The sequence below is a fragment of the Archocentrus centrarchus genome, unplaced genomic scaffold (genome assembly GCF_007364275.1).
Source record: "Archocentrus centrarchus isolate MPI-CPG fArcCen1 unplaced genomic scaffold, fArcCen1 scaffold_37_ctg1, whole genome shotgun sequence".
NCBI lineage: Eukaryota > Metazoa > Chordata > Actinopteri > Cichliformes > Cichlidae > Archocentrus > Archocentrus centrarchus.
This window is the reverse complement of record NW_022060264.1, coordinates 1913160-1933659: the sequence shown is the minus strand read 5'-3', so window position 1 is coordinate 1933659 and position 20500 is coordinate 1913160. Positions and strand designations below refer to the sequence as shown.

Below are 20500 nucleotides of genomic sequence, written 5' to 3'. Positions count from 1 at the left end.
TTTTTTGATGAGTCATCCAATGTGAATATTGAGAAGTGTGACAGTAAGCGATATTATTAGTTTTATTGTGTTAAATGAATGGTGTGAAATGATATATCAAAGCATAGGAACAAAAAGCCTGGTTGTAAAGACGTTTTCAGCAATAACTGACCAAGCTGACTTTCAAAGGTATTTCCTAAACAATCACATGACGGACACATAAAGTAGTGAACCTGCTCAGATGTGAGCTTTCCTGACTTAGTTTCCCCTCACCTCCCTTATGTGTTTCTGAGCCAAGTGTGAAGTCATATGGGGAAGATTGATGGTAACCTAAGACCTGCCATATGGGCTGTGACTCAGACCTTGCAGCACCAAATGGTTTCAATCAGAGTGAGTCAATTTTGCGACATGCCTTTTAAACACACTAAGTGACTCATTTGCAAGAACAGACGATAAACAGCACTGATCTGATACACTCTCCACTTCTCCACTCCTGTAAGCGCTCATCTCTCTGAGTCCACATCCTGGCCAAAAAAACCCAGAAATACTACTCTCACACATAAACAAAGAAGCATCCAGCCAAAAATACAAAAAAAAGCACACTGACAAAGTCAAGTGACGTTATTAGCACAGCCCAATCATACAGCCATAAGTGCCAAGTGAAGATACAGTAAGCATGTGACAATTTGAAAATTAAATAGGAGAGCTGCATATGTTGACAAATGAACATCAGGAAGATGACAGTTATGTAAAGTCAAGCGGTATATGGACTTGAGAACGATGGATGTGGACGCTTTGATGTGCTTCATATGTCACTAGAATGCATTGTCCCATACAAGAAATGCAAGGGATACTACTTATTACATTTTTATATTTAAAAAACTGAGACAGAATATTCCTACCAGCAGTTTTTACTGTATGATCTGGATGTCCACACTAAAATCAATATGCAATTTCTCTCTCTTTCTCTTTTAGTTCCCATTAAAAGAGAGTTGGTGGTTAGCAGGTGGTTCAAAGTTTGAAATGTGCAAAGTTTTCAGAATGAGGTCTACACGCAGTGACTTCAGAACTTAGTCTGAGCGTTAGGGTGATGCAAATGGATTTTTCCACTGGAGCCTAATTTTACCAGTCCTTGTCACTTGCCAGGTGTAATGCTTCATTGGGAGACTGAGAGCTCTGGACTGATGCCAACATCCTCCTCCAGTCAATACCTCCACGCACGATTGCTACTCTTAATGAATTATGAGGACTGACTGCTTCCAAATCTCTATTTAACTGAAACATGATACAGGGCTGAGGGGCACAACGGGCGATAGATTGGAACATCCACTCTGTAATCAAACTGCCATCTGTTGCTATGATGTCTGGGCAAGGGAAGGGAGGAGAAAAGCAGAAAAGCAGAAGAGAGCATGGGAAAGGAAAGAAGAAGAGTGGTGATAAAAAGCATTTTTAATGTGAAGTAAAGGAAAGAAATGAAAAAGTAGATAACAAGATAAAAGGAAAAGAGAGAAGAAGACATGAGAGGACAAGAGAGAAAAAATAAAGGAAAGGAGCCGATGTGGAAGGAAACCGTAAGAAAGTAAAAGCAATGGGAAAAGTTGTTAAAATAAGAACAGGACAGGAAATAAAGGAAAAGAAAGAACCAAAAAGCTGGAGAGGAAAGGAAATGGGAGAGTAATATACTGGAGAATGCAATGGGATAGAAAATAACAGAAAAGAAAAGAAAAAGATGAGAACCAAGACAAGATAAAGAAGAGGATGAGGAAAAGAGAAATGAGTGGAGATTAAAAGGAAAAGGAACAGAAAGAAAATAAAGAAGAAAGGAGCAGAGGACAGGAAAGGAGAGTAAAATTACAAGGAAGAGAGTTTACAACATGAACAGGACAGGAAATAAAGGGAGGCAAAGAGAAAGGGGAATAAAAGACAAAAGGAAACAAAGTGAGGAAAGGAAAGCAGAGGAAATGTCTGCATCTCAGGCATCAGCAGGGAGTGTCTCCCATCCTGCTGCTGGAGCTGCTGGGTAACTACCAGGCAGTGTGCCCAGTTCTTTTCCCTGCAGACGTCTTGGTGATAAGTGAGATGGAGCCGGCAGCTTTCACAGCCTCTTCACTGTGCAACTGCATCAATCAGAATACATGAACAACAATCATGCGGAGCGCGGGCTGGCTGATGTGACAGGGAGTGGATGAAGGTCAGTGGTTAATCATGGGTAAAGGGCAGACACTCTCTTCTGTGGCGGACTACAATCAGAATACTTTCACTCATCTGCTGTCCACTCCATCGCAGCTGTGTCACTCAAAAGAAGTGAAGACATCCAAAATGACAGACTGAAGGTCCAGCAGGTACAAAAACACTGTCCAGTCTAAGAGTGGAACTTCCCCGAGGACCTTAAGCCTTTACTTTTTAAATTTCATTTTTGTCACCGTGCTTTTATATTCCAAACCTCTAAAAACAGCTTGTCTCACTTACCAAGTGCCATAATACAGATGGGGGAAAAAATCTGATGCATGCAATCTTAATTTATAGTTTGATTTTCTTAGAAATTCTATCAGTAATACCAAACTTGACTCTTATTTTATTTTTGTACAACTTATCTTGGCAAGCTCTACCTCCATGTTGGACAAACTTAGTTTCTTCGTTTCTCAACAAATTAAAAATATTCTTTCAGGCCATGCTCACTCCTCCTGGTGTGTTTCAGTTATGCACAAGGTGACCTTTCACAGTGTTGCACGATGTGCTTCCAAATTATTATTTTTCAATGAAAGGAATGCATTTTAATTTAAACCATAATATTTTCCTAAATCTAAAAGTTGTTCTAAGTGCAGTGCAGTGCAGCTTATGGTACCTTAACCTAACCTAACCTAAGCACTGGTGACATGCAGGTGGCACCTGACAAATGAGCACAACATGCTGTCTGAGAACGAGGAGTGAACTAAGGGTTAGGGCTCAAACCTCATTACAAGATTGATCAGGAAAGTGTTTTAGTTTGGCCTGAATGATATCATCTCAAATCACCATCAGAGTGGCATTATTGTTCAGCTGTTATCAGTTCCCTTTGGAAACTTTGGGTTGGGCTGTTTTTGGTCAGACTTTTAAGTGGCACACAGCAAGAAAAAACTATACTTACATTAAAGAACATTCAAACTGTTTAAGAAGGAGACTGTTAGCCTAGCCCCACACTCAAAGAAAATTTAATTGATCTCATTCATTGATCTACATTGGAAAAACACAAGTTTAATCAATGGCTTAATCAATGGTTTAATTTCTGACTGGAATATTGAACTCTTATGACAGACAGACACAGTGTAATGTAAATAAAGTAACAGTAACTGTATGTATGGCCCCCACACATATGGTGAGGCACTGGGTGTTCAGTGCCCCACAAGTGCTAACACAAGTCTACACACACACACACACACACACACACTCTCTCTCTCCATGCAACAGAAGCCGTGTAGAATAAACACACTTTAAGTCAGTATTGACACCATTAACACAACCAGCCAGACGTTGAGGAGATGAAATGAGTCCGATCAGGCATGAGGGGGCCGGATTCAACCTCTGAAGAGCTTAGACACACAATCCACTGCACTTCAGTTGGGGGGGGTGGGGGTGATTTAATCAAATACACGAGCATGCACACACACTGAGAATCACCCTCCCTTTCCACATGCTGTTCCTGTATTTCACGCTTACAACACAAGTGCTCCCACAGGAAAAAGATTTAGCACATGAAGCGGACACAGAGAAGGCACTTGGTAGAATTTTTTTAATTGTATACTACCATTGTTTGATACTAGCTGGATAAGAAGATGGGAGATGGATTAAAGAGAATTAGCTGTGATGAACTGATACAGTACCAGTCAAAGGTTTGGACAAACTTTTGACTGGTACTGTATGTTCAAATTACACCAAAACAATGAATTGAACAATTGCAACACTGCAAATATTACATTCATGAAAGCTGTGTTTTAGGCTGATTCAATTGGTGATTATTCATATTTTATTAATGTACAATGTCAGTTAATGGTTATTTCTAAAATTTTAGGCCCCATGTACTGGGGGTGGCATCATGTGTGGAGACAAATATGACAGCAATATCATGTGACTGCCAGATGTGCAAACAGGTGACAGCCCGCTAAATTAGTAACAAATTAGTAATATGTCGTAATTATTAACCTTCATCCCTTCAAATTTAAGTATATACAAAGAATATAAGAAGTACCCACAATACAGAATAATCCAAAGAGTAGATTAAGAGTGAAATAGACCAACACAGCTTAAGCACAAAGTGTTCCTGCAGATGTTTTTCCAGAGTTAAAGCACTTAAGCAGTTCTAGACACAAACCTTTTATTAAGGTAATTTTTTAAGAGTAGGGCTTTTTTAGGGCAGCTCAATTATGGCAAAAATGATCTAATATACAGTAGAGCCATCAGCCAACCAACACCTTGGCTGTGCGCCACCAAAGATGGAGAAACCATCAGAGTCAAAAGCAGGAGCAAACAGCCATTAGAGATTCTTCCAAAGGTTCACCTACAGAAAGCTTTTATGATGTTTACTTGTTCTAGATAGATCTTGTTCATTCTCATCCAGACACCCTGCATAAACTAAACCAGGTAGTGAGTTTGGGCTTTTGGGGAGGGGGAAAAAGTTAAGCTATATGTTTAATTTATAATACAAGACAAAATGAGAGCAAACATGAATGCAAAAGAAAAAAAAAAAGATTGTTTTCATAATAATTGAACCCCAAAATCACAGCTGAAATGAATTTAATTAATCACCCAGTTTCAATCTGTTTAGAATTATTATGATGAGACTTTGACACATTTTATTGAAATTAACTGGAATGTTTTACTTTTACCTTAAAGACTTGTTTAGGTTTTTGCTTGGTCAGACTGTAACTTCTAAATGGTGAAAACACTGTTTCTCAATATCAATTAATACCAGCAATGGGACATGAGAAAAGGTAGAAGACCACATCAGACAAACAAACTATACTTTCAAAATCTGTGTCAGTGTGAGACTGACATGTACTATAGTTGTTTCAATCAGTCCTGAGCTGTTTCTGTACTCGACCTGTTAGTAACCCGGGCTTCCTCTAACAAGGCTGTAAATGCCAGGACTGACATGTCGGTGCCAGGCAGGGTGATGCTGAGACTTGTGTAAGGTGTTGATGTCTGAAGCAGTTCTATAAATATCATGCTGCTCATCTCAACAGAAACCACTCATGGGTGGTAGATATACACACTATAGCATGTTTGCATGAAGTGCAGCACATGACAAAGGCAGAGACCACAGAGGGCTGTAAGGCAGAGATGGGAACAAAGTTGAGGGTAACAACATAGCTGAAAGTATATGGATAGCCAGAGAATAGTGTTCTTTACACTAGAACAAAGGGAATGTTCAATTTATAGTATTTATTTTCTATTTATTGTTGAAATTGTGCTATACGTGACCCATGAAGTAAACATTTAACACATTTGGATTTGACATTTAAATGTTGCCACTCTAAAAATACAACTCTGTTAAACTATACTAGCCTGCGATGCTTGTTCACGTTGTTCATCCTCAGACATGAGTGACTGATTTTTAGCCAGGCACCGGTGCCGGTGTTTACCCATTTCAAACTGCATTGTTGGAAGTTATCCAAATAAATATAAATAAACAATAATTGTGTGATGCAAAATAACAGATTTGTTGGTTTTCTGCCCAGTGTTGCACGGTCCTGATCATCCCAAGTTTGTGTTCCAGGAAGTCAAAGAGCAGGTACTGGTCTCTGTGTGTGGGCTTCTGGTAAACTTCAGTGCCGAGGCTTCCATCTTCCTCAATAAGTACAGCACATTCCAGGAACAGTAACTTGGAAGTGGGATAATAGGAACACAAACTTGGAGTGATCAGGACCCTGCAACACCAGGCAGAAAATGGTCCCTCTAAGGAAGAAGCAAAACAAAAGGCACACTCACAGGTAAAGAAAGCTCTTAAAACATGTGGTTATCCCAACTGGGCCTTCATCAAATCAGCAAAGGTGCACAGGAAAGAAGGTCAGACACAAACTAGGGAGAATGTGAATGACAAACAGAACAACATTTTCATCCCCTTTTTTTTATGTGGCAGGCTTGTCACAGAAACTCAGGTGAATTTTCTCCAAGCATGACATCCCAGTATGTTTCAGACGTAGTCACACTAAGACAAAAACGGGTTCATCCCGAGGACAAAACTCCCAAACACAAGCTAAGCAACATAGTGTATGCTGTGCAGTGCAATTAAGAGGGCTCAGACCTCTACAAACAGCCTTTGCACAAACGCATGGCATAACATAGAAGAGCCACCTCAACAGGACAACACTCAGCTGTACATCTACATAAAGGGGACTCTTTTGAGGATGCTAGTGTTTGGACCGGGAAGACAGATGGTTTGCAAGAGGAGTTAGAGAAGCCACCTATGTCCACTGTGAATGACCATCAACAGAGGAGGTGGATTGCATCAACAATGCAGCCCTGAGCTCCCTCCCCAAGGCGCCTCAACCCCCATTCATCCCTTCCTTCAGGTGACCTCAATAGGTCACTTGATGGAGTTAGGCGAAGTCCAACATTGTTTTCACCTCAAACCACCAATTGTAATGACCCATGCCTTTTTTCACCCCTTGGCGCATGTGCTTATGCACATGAACGATAGTGGGTTGACGGCTACCCCCCGGGGACAGCCCCACTAGGGTTCAAATACTTGGAACTCGCCACCATTCGGTTTGAGAAGTGAAGAAGCCTTTGCGGATGAAAGGTGGACTATCTTCAAGAAACTTAAAAACATCCAGTCACCGTTTTTCAAGCTCCAGAGACTACATGACCTGGATGACTGAAAACCTACACAGACATGTTGTGACCGTCTTTCACCCTCTATTAATGGTGTAGAATGGTAAAGGCACTGTCATGGATCAGCTGTGTGGTAGACAGGAAGGAGGACCCCAACGCAGGATACGCCAGACAGGTAGGATATAAACTTGGCTTTATTTGGCAGAGCTAACAAAAGGCACGAACAAAATTAAACTTCACTAGATTTCCAGAAAAATAGGGAAAACTGACAGAGGCACACAGCATGGGAAATGAAGAGCAAGACGAAGACAAGACGACGACGCAACAACAGACACTGAAAACATGGGACTTAAATACACAGGAGGATAACGAGGGAAGTGGAAACAGCCAGGAACACAGGTGACGCTAACTACAAGGACAAGACCAGGGGAAGCAAAACTGAACACAACAGACAGAGACCGGACGACAATCAAAATAAAACAGGAAGTAGCCTAACATAGTACATACCGACTTGACACCTGACGATATTGACACAAAGGGATAACAGGCACCAGCACAACAGAACACAGGGAGACAGAAACAGCGAAACTATAATAAAAAAGACTATACAACAAGAACATAAAACACTGGGCGACTGGCCCAGGACCATGACAGGCACGTCAGATCAGAAATAAAAACTTGCTAATTCTTAAAACCTAAAGCCTCTCGTGCCCACGTAGGTATGACATGCATATGAACATACAAACATAATGTTCAATTTACCTGCGTAAAAATGGTGTATGTTCACAAATCACACAGTTTCTATATACAAATGAACAGGAAAATAAAAACGTACTTCTAATTTGAAGTAAATGTTTTAATTAATGACAATATAGATGATGAATCGTGGTACTTTCAGTAGCTTATATGCTTAAACATTAATCTAGGAGGAGTTTGGGAACATACATGCAGACATACATATGCTGCAATTTTTATAGTATGATTTGATGAGTAACTGGAGTCCATTTTGTAAATCTTGGTCATTTTAAGTTTCAGAAAGGAGGATTATTATGGATGCGCTCATTGGCTAACAAATTGTGATTGGCAAGTCACTGGCCAACGAGCATGCAGTTTCACAGTCAGAGCCACTCCTCACTCATCACATTTGGTTAAAAAACAAAAAGATGGCAATAATGGAAAGTTTCATCACCAATATGAGGATTCAGAAACCAGTGTGTGATGTCACAGCAGCTACAGCCATCTTTTATACAGTTTGTGACACACATTTCAAGAGCATGTCTTTGGACTGTGGGAGCAACCCTTGCAGGCACATAAAGAACATGAAAGCTCCACACAGACAGGCCCAAGCCAGCCAGCTAGTTCAAACTAGGAGCCTTTTTTTCTGTGAAGCAACAGTGATTGATTATTTTACTGCCATGCCACCATTTGATTGACTATTGAATTAGTCAGCAGGCAAGTCTCTAATAGGGTGAAAGTGGGGCACCTGGACAAGACCAACGCAAGCACAAGATCTACACATAAAGGTTAACTCTAAGCTGCTCAAAATGTGCTACACAGATAAAGTTTGATTAACAAAGGAATGATTGGCCACTGTAGGATAGCACTGGCCTCTAGAGTTCAATGATTTTCTCTATAATCTCGGCGTCCTATTGTTACCCTGTGTGATGTCCAATAACAGATGCCATCCCTACCAGAGAAAGCAGGTAAAGGAGTACTAGCCACCCTTTGTATAATCCATACATGGCTTAAAAAAATATACAACAATGCTAATTCCCCAGAACTACTGCTGCTAGCAATCTCAACCTTTTCTCTCCAAGCATATCAAGTGTGTTTAGTAGAGCCAGTGGAAATGCTTTAAACTTTATCAGTCATGGATAAAGATCTGAAATGACAAAAAGAAAACAAAATGTATTTATATGGAAATTATTTGGGTGATCCCGCGTGTAACAATGAACAAGGGAAATGTAAATGTGTTTTGTACTGTGAACAAAAGAGATGTTCATGTGCAAAACCTCGACAGAATAAATTCAATGCTTCACCAAGTTTGGAGCAAAGGAAAGGAGCGAATGAGAAAAAAAGGGAACCTGCAGCACATCTGAAAATGTCAAACAAAATGGGACAAAATGGGGTCTCTTCAAAATGCCAGCGGAAGCAGGAGGAGCGGAGCATCAGTGATGTTTTAAACATGCATCTCCTTCAAATCCCATCTGGTTTTGGTTTTGGGGTTTTCTTTTGCTATATTTTCAGGTGGCTGCTTAGACTTCATTTTATGAGAACACAACGGCTACAACTTGAGCCAATAACTGCCTGTTGCCATGACAACAGGGCCTTGGCTTCTTCTAAAATAAAACCGAGGCGCGAAAGATTAGAGAAAGCTGCTGGGGCAACCCCCAGACAGAGAGAGGAGGGAATGGCTGGCAGTGAACACCACTATGTCAGCAGGCAAAAGGAAAGGAGAGCTCAGATATGAGTGAAGAGAGCAGAAAAAAAAATGCAATCATTTCGGCTGAGGGGCACATAGAAGCATCTGCTACCTTCAGCTCCTCTATTCACATCCAACTGGAAACACAACAAGCTGAGTGGTGTTTATCTCACAGAAAGAGAAGTGAGAAACTAATATAGCAATCTATATACACTGTGCTCACACAAGACCATAATGATTTTTTACACCAAAATTAGTAAGGATGCAGGTTTTACATGTGCACAAAACCAAAACACTCTGGTTAAAAGGCTCCTTTTTCACTGCTTAGTTTGCCCTTTTTTGTTATCTGGAGCAATATGTATGCTGCAGCTGAAATGAAAAGAGTCACAGTGATGTTCATGTGCTCACACACCTGCAAAGACATACAGAAACTACTTCTTTCAATAGCCTATTTAAGTATTTACACTAAGCCAACAAAGTGGGTGAAAGTCAACAGACTGAGCACTTCATGGGAAAAATTTACTGTAGAAATGAGCCTCTTGATCTCTGCTTTTGTTTGAAAATGAAGCTTTGTTTGCTTTGTTGGGGTCAGCATCCACTCAGCTTCAGCATCTGTTCTGGCAGTAAACAGCAATAATCCTTTAGGCATCATGCTTAAGGACACCTCAGTGGAGGAAAGCAGTCGGAGAAATTGTGTTGTTCAACTGTCTCCATGTAAGATTCATTTTCCTGGTGGAACAAGGAATCGAGGCAGCAACCAATCAACAACAGTCTCGCCACTCTGGCCTATTTCTGCCAATCATGTCTTTCACACTCTTAAAGCTGACTTTATTGTTATCTTGGAAACATTCATTAGTTGTTACTGCACTAGACAACTGAACACACTTATACAGCCACACTAACTTCAGTGTTAATGACTAATTAGTTCCCAACATTAACTGAGAAGTGGCCAAAATGTTCCGCACTGACTTTGCTCATTAGAATAAAAGGACAGTTGTCAGCAGATAGGAAAGGCTAACTGTCTGGTCAGATGACCTCCACAAACACATGAAAACACACACACACTCATATCAATGCTAAGTACTGAGGAAGTGAACAGAATCAGCAGAGAGGTATGATGCAGGCCTTTTCTTTAGAAAATTAGCTTCTCGTAAACATTAAAACCCCAGTCTACCTGTAACCCTTAGCCTCACTCTGACAGTTTGTGCTCTGCGTAGGTGTTTCGCTGTGCCTGTCCTGTCAGAAACATCTTTTCATGACAGTAATCCAGTCTAAAACTACTAATTATAGACATTAAAATGTTCTGACACTCTATAAAGTGTACTGACTTTGTGCATGACAGAGAATATAATAAGGCAAAAAACTGTAAGAGACTGTAATCTATTCAGAGCTCCTGTGCAGTGAGAGAAAGCGAGAAATATGAGACTTTTTTTTAAGTTATTAAGTTACAAAACAGGGCCCTGATTTGACAAGCTTACAGAAAATGACCAACTCTGCAGCTCCCCTCAGCCTGCACAGCATTTCAGCCTCTTCCATCTTAGAGAAATGGGGTATTGTTTTTGATATGTTTGTCTGTTTGTTTGTTCACAAAATTGATGCAAAACTGTGGTCTGATTCATACCAAATGATGTTTTGCTGTTTTGTAGGCTGTCTGTTTAGAGCTTCTGTGCACTCAGATGATAAAAAAAAGACCATGTCTCGTGTCTCGTGTCAGGGCAAGCAATGCTTGTCTAGTGAAATCCAAAAGCACACCAAAGTAAAGTGATCTCTTTCCTTTTATTTCAGACAGCATTCTGTCTTAAAGCATCTCTAGTGCCTGATTATAACCATTCTTTACGCATTTTAGCCAGCAGTTGATGACCGGGCTGACGTCCTCTTGCGCCAGGCTGAGAATTTCATCGGTTCGCTACACCTCAGTTCTGCAATTAGCAAGCGATCTTGGATGAGCCACATCTGGCCGTCTGGCTAAATCGCTGCTTTATATTACTACCATCTCCATCTTGTGGCCACAGTTGGTTATTGTCTCTGGAAGCACGATTAACTGCACTTGATTGCGGGGGTACTTAAATGTGTATGGGGTAGGCGTTCTCATGGCCATGTCTGTGTCCTGTTAACAATGGCTGGAGCTTGTCAAGGTGAGAAAACAGCAACTTGTTCTGCTTGTTTGTGCATGTGTGTTCTGGATAAACCAGAACCATTCTGACAGTGTGACTCAGGGGTGTCGATTCATTTAGACTAACATATTCATCCTGCTGTAACTATTTATCAATATGTTGATCAATTATTAAATATAACAGGGACTCAGAAGAGAGAGAGACATTTAACCGTATTACTCTTTGGTGCAGTTGAGGATGCTATATTGTTCTTTCTTTGTGAATTTTTTGTTACAAATATTTTTATTGAGAAGAGACATGTTTTCATACATTTGAGCAAAAAAAAAGCTGTTTCTTTTTTCCTCTTCCCTCTCTTTGTGCCAAACAGAACGAAAACACTGAGGGAGTCTTCTCATTGTTAAAGAAATGCTGTGTTAAATTTTATGCTTAAATTTTAATTTTTTTAACTTAAATTGATAAATATCACCAAATATAAAAATGCTTTGTGATGCAGATGTTATATCTACATGTCAGGATCTGGTTATTATAGACATTTATCATCACAGCAACAACATGACAAACATTGGAAGCAGAAAACACTCCTAAAAACATACCCTAAACATAGGTGGATTATTTAACACTGAATGTGTGAATGAGACGCATTAACTTAAAGAACTTTGTAGAAAAGTGCTTTATGAAGTTCAGTCCATTTACTTGTATTAGTTTACAGCACAGATATGCCACATCCAATATTGTGGATGTATTGATGTATCACAGAAACGGGCCGACCCACTTGAAATTTGCAAGATATTACCATTTAATATGTTCAAGTATAAAGTTAGAATGGACTTCTGTCAAGGAAAAAGATGACAAAGTATTCCATGCACATTCCACTTTTTGCACTTTTTAATGCCTTAATAGTGTTTGTGAATCAAACTCACTGGAACCCACAACATTATACATGTGATTAATCCAGTCCGATCCAGCTGCATTCACCTGTTTGTTTGAGGCGTAGGAGGAAAGTGGTCATGATAATAAAAGGAGCAACACAGATGCCTGTCCAGTGTTGTAGCCAAAACACTTGCTCTATACTAAACTGTACTCTGTTCAGAATAGATGGGTGAAACAGCAACAGATTAATACTGTACCTACATTATATTCTGGTCCATTTCTTGCCCCTGTGGGTGTCTAAAATGAATGTGTGCAGACTGCACCTTTGAAAAAAGTAATTATGAGATTCTAAGGAATTTAACATTTACTGCTATGCAAGAAATTACTACAAATTTTCTGGAAGACATGTAATGCTAAATACTCATCATCAAACAGTACATCCAAAAACTACTGTACGTGGAACCATGCACTCACAAGATGAGGACAATGATTTTGTTATTGTCTCCAAATTCCACTGAAATGACCAGCAACCAGCTGATGAACTACAACCACAACTAAATCACACTGTTACACCAGGTGACATATGCCTTTATTACCATGATCACATACCATGCTACATACACAGATGATAATAATGGTCTTACCTTCATAAGAACTGACTCACTGAGCTTTTCTCTGTTGACAATCTTTATGGCAACTTTCTGGTTTGTGACACAGTGGACACCCAGCTTCACAAGACCTGAAACACAAAAGTTAAAATCAGTTTCACATCAAGTCATTTCTTCATATTTTGAGTCACATTACTGTGTGCAAAAAACATCATTTTAAGAAGAGGTTTTCATGGCAGGAAGAAGCCAGAAGGAAACTATAAAAGTAAAGGACCTGAATTAATAGCATTATGTTCAAAGCTAGCCATCATTCCACGGTAGAGAGAAAACTCAAAACAATCAGACTATCCCCTATGAGAAGCACTCGGCAACAGCAGGAAAGAAAAACTCCTTTTAAACAGGAAGAAACTGCAGGGAGAACCAGAGTGAGGGTTACATCACACAAGACGTAATACACGGTGTTCATGTATAAAGTTTTGATGAATAATCACCCTAACCCTGATCTATCCTTCCCTAAGCCCAACTCTGAACCTCTAACCCTATTTTACTCAATGTTGTTGGAGAATTAAAAAAAAAAAAAGATGGTGAAGACTTAGACCTAACAGGGTTAAAAGAATTTGGAGTTTATTATCAGGAATCATAATGATTTTTTTTAAAGAAATAGTTCAAGATGGAAATAAACAGAAACTTGATAACACTCATATGCTGTACAGTTATTATGAAGCTTAAACAATGAGACAGCTAACTAAGCATAAAGACCAAACATGAGTTTCTGTAAATCAGAAATCTTTAACAGTTGTATCTTGTGGTATGAAGATATTATTTTAGTGTTTGGTTAAGTATACAAACTATACAACTGCATATTGTCATAACATAAAAAATATAAAATAATCACATACAATCATATATTCAGACTTTTCTTGTACCAGCGTACGAGAGATGTTAAAGTCCACTTCCCCATGATAACTGTAGGTACTGATCAGCAACTGGCCTCACTGAGCCAGTCAGCTGAAATCCAGAATCTAATACCCCCCCCAGTGTGTTTAACTTATAATTTCTGCAATAGCTTATTTGAGTTTTATAATTTTACCTTTAACTGAGGTTGTTTTTGTGGTTATAGTTGTTCCAGTATATATCTAGATTACTGACAGTATTTTGCATTAATTTGTTGCCTAACACATTCACCGATATAGAATCCGGAAAGACTCGTTTATCCAAATATTACCTGCTGCAGTGGGTTGCACATAAAAATAAATATATAAATAAGAAGAACTGAGACCTAATGGTTCATAATGGTTCTGACATTAAAAGAAGAAGAAGAAGAAGAAAAGTGAGGTTAATTATTCTAAGTTACATGTGTATCGTTGGCTTTACGACAAGCCACTATAAACTCTGAGTTATATTAACAGTTAGACCACATGTATAAAAATGCAACTGACTTACAACCTGCATCTCCCAGGTCTCTTTATCATTGTATACTTCTGAGAGCTGACCTGATGTGATTCTACCACTGCAACAGAAATGTCAACACATACTACCTTTATCTTATTACAGCCACAATGTCTCCATTCATCTCTAACAAAGCTCTGACACCAGGGGACTATATTTTACTTTGTACTGAAGGTCTTCAGACAGCAGTGGAAATGCCACGGTGCATATGCACCTCTTCATTACCTCGCGCTGCATATATATTTCACAGAAGATGAGTGTGTCACTATTTGAAAGGTGATTTCCCTGCGGTGGCTCACAAGGAACCGAGCAGAGCCGTAAGCAGCGGGGGTCTCTGGACCAATCTGGCAGCCTGGGGCTCTTTTATGTCACCGGTTAGAACTGAAATAGCTTCCTCCGTGACATTCGCCGAGTCTTATTGATCTTGCTGTCAGAGAGGCTCGAGGATGGCTACAACTGCTTGTCATAGTTCAGGACTAAGAAAGCCCTATAAATCATAACTTGTTGGGTTGAACACATTCAACCCAACAAGTTATGATAGGTACTGCAAAGGAGAGAACAGTTCCCTGTGACTACTGTACATGACCAAGCAGGGATCATAACTACAATCATGTGCAAAAACAACTTTTCACAGGACACTTTGACGTTCTGTAAAAATAATTATACCCTTACTGCTTTGTAGGAATGAAATGGGTACGTAGCACCCAGGTGCTGCTATTAAATGCACTTGATTAACTGCATCAGCAAGTGTGACCATCTCTGTAAAAGCAGAAGTTCTGGAAGTTATCAGGTTTGGAGCATTCGAGACAACCTTCTCAGGAGAAGATGTCCCAGAAAATTCAAGGTCAAAACATGCAATGCTCAGAGAACTGGTAACAAGAGCTACATCTCAAATTCTACATGCCTCAGTAAGTTAAATGTTGAAGTTCATGACAGTACAATTACAAAAAGACTCAACAATTATGGCTGATTTAAGGGCTGCCAGGAGAAAGCCTCTTTTCTCTAAAATGAATATGGCAACACATGTAGGCTTGCAAAGTTACATCTGAATAAAACACGACTTCAGGAACAATGTCTTTTGGACACGACCAAAGTGATGCATTATGTCCATAACGCACTGCTTGTTTTAGCACCCCAAGACCTGGGCACCTTGCAGTAATTGAGTGAACCTTGAATTCCTCTGTATATCAAAGTAGAGCCAAATGTGAGGCCATCTGTCTGACAGCTAAAGATTGTCTGACTGGGTCACACAACAGGACAATGATCCCAAGCACACCAGAAAATCAAGGTGTTGCAATGGCCCAGTGAAAATGAAGACCTCAACATGACTGAAATCCTGTGGTGAGATCTTGAGAGCGCTGCATAACTGAATGCCCACAATCCTCAAAGAACTGAAGAGAACTTATAGAAAAGCGTGGGCCAAAATTCCTCCACAGTGATATGAGAGACTGATAAAGACATACAGATAATGATTACTTCAAGTTATTGCAGCTAAAGGTGGTTCTACACACTATTGATTCATAGGGTGTACTTAGTTCTTCCACACACTGCTTCTGCATTTTGATTTAGTTTTTGTTAAAAAAAAAAAAATTATACTGTGCAATATGTTGTGAATTGTCCATCTGAGGTTGTATTTGAAACATTTCAAGAGCTGAAAATTTTTTTGTGATGTCCTGACAAGTAAATCCTATCAAAGAGGCTGTACTTTCTTTTTAACCATGACTGTATGGAGCAGACCCGCTGATGCATATTAAATTCACAAATAACAGAGTTACACAAGGAGGTTATGAATTTTCTTCCTTTTTTTTGAGATTTACTTTACAGTGTAGGCATTTTTCTTACACATTTTCTGCCACTGAATTGGACTTTTTCCACAATCTAAAGGCAAATGGGTGCATATTTCTAATTGCTGAATAGCCTATAGGAATGTCCTCCCTACAAAAATAACCTGTGATTGGCAAAAATGCTAAACCCAAGAGCAGAAGCATAAGTCCAGATTCATATCAGGCAATTAATTATATTATTTTAAGCTTTACTGTGATGTTTCCAACTTTCAACTGCAATATATCTACCGGAGACTTAAATGTCCATATTTCTATTTTTCACACATTTAATGGCATTACACATTTTCATAATATACAACAATAATTGTGTATCTTTATTGTTTAGTCGTCATTTTGTTATGTCTCTCTGAACATGAAGCTGATTAAAACCAGTTATACATTTGTGAATATGGCAGATAAATCTGAGGAGAAGTCTCCCCAGAGAAATGAGGTTTTTCACTGGCAAATTAGCAGTGCAGTGCAGTCATGTTTCTATGCAGTGCACCTCTAAGATAGGTATTTAAAGTGTCTGTTACAGCTATATGGAGCCAATGAGGGCTATAAAGATGACTTATTTCCACTAAAAACACAATTGTGTCCCGATAGTGTTGTGCACAGTTTCTCTTTATCTTATAATTACTCCTCTGACACTGTAATGTGAGTTTCTGTCTCAACATAAAGCTATATGTTTATAATGCCACGCAGTATGAAAACAATAAAAGCACTTTATGTTGAACATTTTTCACTGTGCTTCTCAATTTATATACAATTATTTAAAAAAAAAAAAACCTCCAAATTAGGCCCTCTGGCATTTTCACATTACAAAACAACCACTGTTTCTCTCTGTCTCATTACCGCATAATTCAACAAGGAAGTGTCTATAAAAGCTCGAACCTTTGATGTTTGATACAGCTCCCTCAGTGTGCAAACTCGTCTGTCCCCGTTTGGTGATTTGTAAATGAAAGATAAGCAGAGATCCTGGAAATGTTCCATGTAATTGGTGCTCAGGCTTTAAGAATATTCCTTAAACTTTGCGAAGAATGTGTGTGAATGAGCCATTGTCATTCATACTTATTTAATGGAGTTTTGGCAATTCTGCTACATCAGAACATTTTGAGATGGAATTTCTGTGTTTTACCAAATGCATTTAGATGCTCTGTGTCAGGCAGTGCTCATCAGCCACCTAAATGTACTGTTTTATCTATCAAATGCCTTTCTGAACAGGCAGGACATTTTACATGCACTTAAAAGACAGAGAGATTGTTCAGCTTGTTCTTGTGTTTTGACAGAAATGTACATATCATTTTTAGCAGTTTCTTGCTTCTGATGATCATTTTGAGTATTTTATATAATGAGTTGCAAAGTGAGTTTCCTTTAAATAAACCACAAAGTAATATAAAATCATTTAAAGTTAAGTAAAACATTAGAGCAATTTCAACAACAGCACATTATGTTTTCAAGGTTAAATGCATTGCATAACCCAGTAAAATAAGATCTGAGACTGATATGGCAAATAACACTTGCTGGAAGGGTAAAAGTGCCTTTATACAGTGTAGCACTTACGTGCATGCTCATTTAATGTGGCCTTGTGTGAGATGGGTCTAATAAAAATCTGTATGAAGCTTATAGATAGTGTGATGGGTATGTTGTGAACCGTAGCCCTGTGAAGTACATAAAAAGGACATTAGAGGAGAACATCATCACCTCAAACTGTAAACTGAAAAGGCAAAAACACACTTAAATACAGTTTGCAAATGAATGTGTAGAAGCCTAAAGGGGAAAACAAGCTGTTACATAAGCCAAAAAATGTAAATACACAGAGTGTCCCATCTTTAATGAAAGGGAAAAGGACTGAAGGCATTAGGTTGTGAAGCACAGGCAGGAAGAATGAATGTTTGTGCCTTAGCTAACTATAATAATTTGCTAACATATAACATATAATTAGGTTTCTAACTAGACTTGGTGCTAATATGTTACCAGGGTATTAACAGAATGCTCCAAAATAGAGAATAACTATAATGTTTTTAGCGAACTGTAGTCATTTTGTTAGTTTTTTAATACCAGAAATGTAATATTATGGGGCAGTCTCTTTTCCATCCGAAAGGTGTGGTTTTCACATGAAAACGGTAACGTTTTGATGCATTTCGGCCTCCAGTTTACACAAAAACGCTGTGAAAACAATAAAAAGGTTCCAGAGTGGAGCATTTTCAAAACCCTCCAGTCTCTGTTTCCGTCTAAACGGGTGAAATTGCTACTTTTTGAAAACAGGGTGTACTGGCACATACACACACTGCCAACGTGTGGGCTGGCAATAGAAACTACAGCGTTGTTGTATTTCAGACTGAAATGTCAAGAGCCAGGTTGGATAAATGGACATTAGATTATAGCATTTAATTGTTATTTTGAATGCCCACTGTCCCATAGGTTATGACTCTTATAAATTAAAACAGTTTTTCAGCTTTTTTTCTCTCTGTGGTTCTATAACATACATCTGATTATTACTGGATTATTTCACTTTACTTACAGTCTTTGACTCCAGTTACACATATTGTGAACTGGAGAATAATAGTGCTATTGTGGATTTAGATTTTCATTTACAACTTCACAATGTCCCCGACAGACTTCCATAGTGGACTGCAAGTTCTGAATAAGTGTCCATGGATCAATTCATCCAATTTTCTCAACCGTTTATTCGGTTAACGGGCTGGAGCCTATCCCAGCTGTCACAGAGGCAGGATACACTTTGGACAGGTCACAAGTCTATCACAGGGCCAACACACAGAGACAGTCAATTACACTTGCACACTTACAGCCAAATTAGAATCACCAATCAACCTAACATGCATGCTTTTATTGGGAGTACCCAGGAGAACCCAAGCAGGTACAGGGAGAATATGCAAAGTCCATGCAGAAAGAGTCAGCAGATTTAAACCCAGGACAGTTTAACCACTGCACCACTGTGCTGTGAATAACTGTCCCTGATTACATTTATTCAAATGACGTGGCAAATGATAAAGTCTTAAACCCTCATTTAGAAAAAAACTCAGCTGATTTTAAGTTTTCTGTGAGTACGTTTAAAGCACTGCATGTGAAGCAAAAATACTGAGTGCTGCTGCTCCATTTGAACTCATTCCAGAAGCAGACCAGTCGTGGACCCCTGAGAAGTTTCGACATTTCATCCTGGAACAGCAGATTAAAAATTTACTGTACTTTGGCTCTCAAGAATACAACTTTGACCTGAAGTGAACTCAAAGTAGCAGCAAAAGAAAGAAAGAAAAATAGCAGAATAAATCATTGTGTGACTAGTAGAAGCCACAACTGACTCAGTTTCATTGATTTCTTTCCCCTCAATCAGTTTGGTACTCTCTGCTGAATCAGATCAATAATGCCCAGTACTTGTGAACTCTGCAGGGTGAGCTTCTGCCAGATGAGACATGGCCTTTGGTCCTCAACTCCTATCTCATCAAACCTTCCACGTTTCCTCTCTGTGCTTTGAAGCTGAAGCAGAAATTGCTTTTGAAGTCCCAATTAAGGTTCTTTAATGAATAAGTTCTTATTGGCTAACACCCCAATCCTCAAACAAATATAATAAATCAGACAGAGGAATCCACAAAGTCAAAGACTGTGTAGCCTATCCATGTGGTTTTCAGCTTCAAATCCCAAAGCGCACTGCTGCAAGAAACAACCAGAGAGCAGCACTTTTCGTCACTTCAAGATATCACTGAGAAACATCTGAGTTTTAGAATAATGATGCCGCTCTGGAGCTGTGTTTGTTTCAGATTGAGATGTTGTGTTCTGAATATTCAGAAACTGTGATTTCATGGCTCTGACTGGAGTCATCTCCATAGCAACTCCTAATAAGACCTGTGGGAACTGCCGTACTCGGTGGTTTTTAGCAACTGAAAAATTTACATTCCTTACAAATGAGGCTGGAATATTTATAAACGACATCTGTTAAATAACCCTCTGGTATCATTTACTCCTACAGGACTCTAACGTTATTGTTAGCTCTCTACATTAAAATCTGTGGAATCCCAGCTCGATTAAAAATCCTAAAGAGATTTTTCCCACCTTGTTTGAGGCTCTTGGACATTAAGCAGTGATTTTTGTTCTCTTGTAGTCTAATTGGAACCAACACATCAGCTGATAATTATGTTGAAGTACTGACCACAGGAGCAACAGTTCTACGAGCAGATTGAATGAATTAACGCAGCCAGCTGGAAGGCACAAAGAAGACAGCATTAATGGCAAAATAAACAGTGAATGAATAAAACCACTCCAGCTTTTAAATTAAATAAATGCTCAAGATAATGGCTGAAAATTCACTTTAATGAACTTCCGTGTAATTTCGGCCATCCATTTTCTAAAATATGTGTCCAAGATCTAGCCTTGCTCGAGATCTCGCCATCTAAATGTTTATATGTT

General features: G+C 39.1%; 1 protein-coding gene across 2 annotated transcripts in view; it reads right to left on the bottom strand.

Moving 5' to 3' along the window:
* LOC115776812 (serine/threonine-protein kinase BRSK2-like) overlaps nucleotides 1–20500 on the bottom strand; it is a 162504-nt gene that overhangs the window by 65992 nt on the left and 76012 nt on the right. For both annotated transcript variants that reach the window (XM_030724587.1, XM_030724588.1), the window contains exon 2: nucleotides 12840–12934. In XM_030724587.1, coding sequence (XP_030580447.1) covers nucleotides 12840–12934 — 95 coding nt within the window. The remainder of the gene's footprint in view (nucleotides 1–12839; nucleotides 12935–20500) is intronic.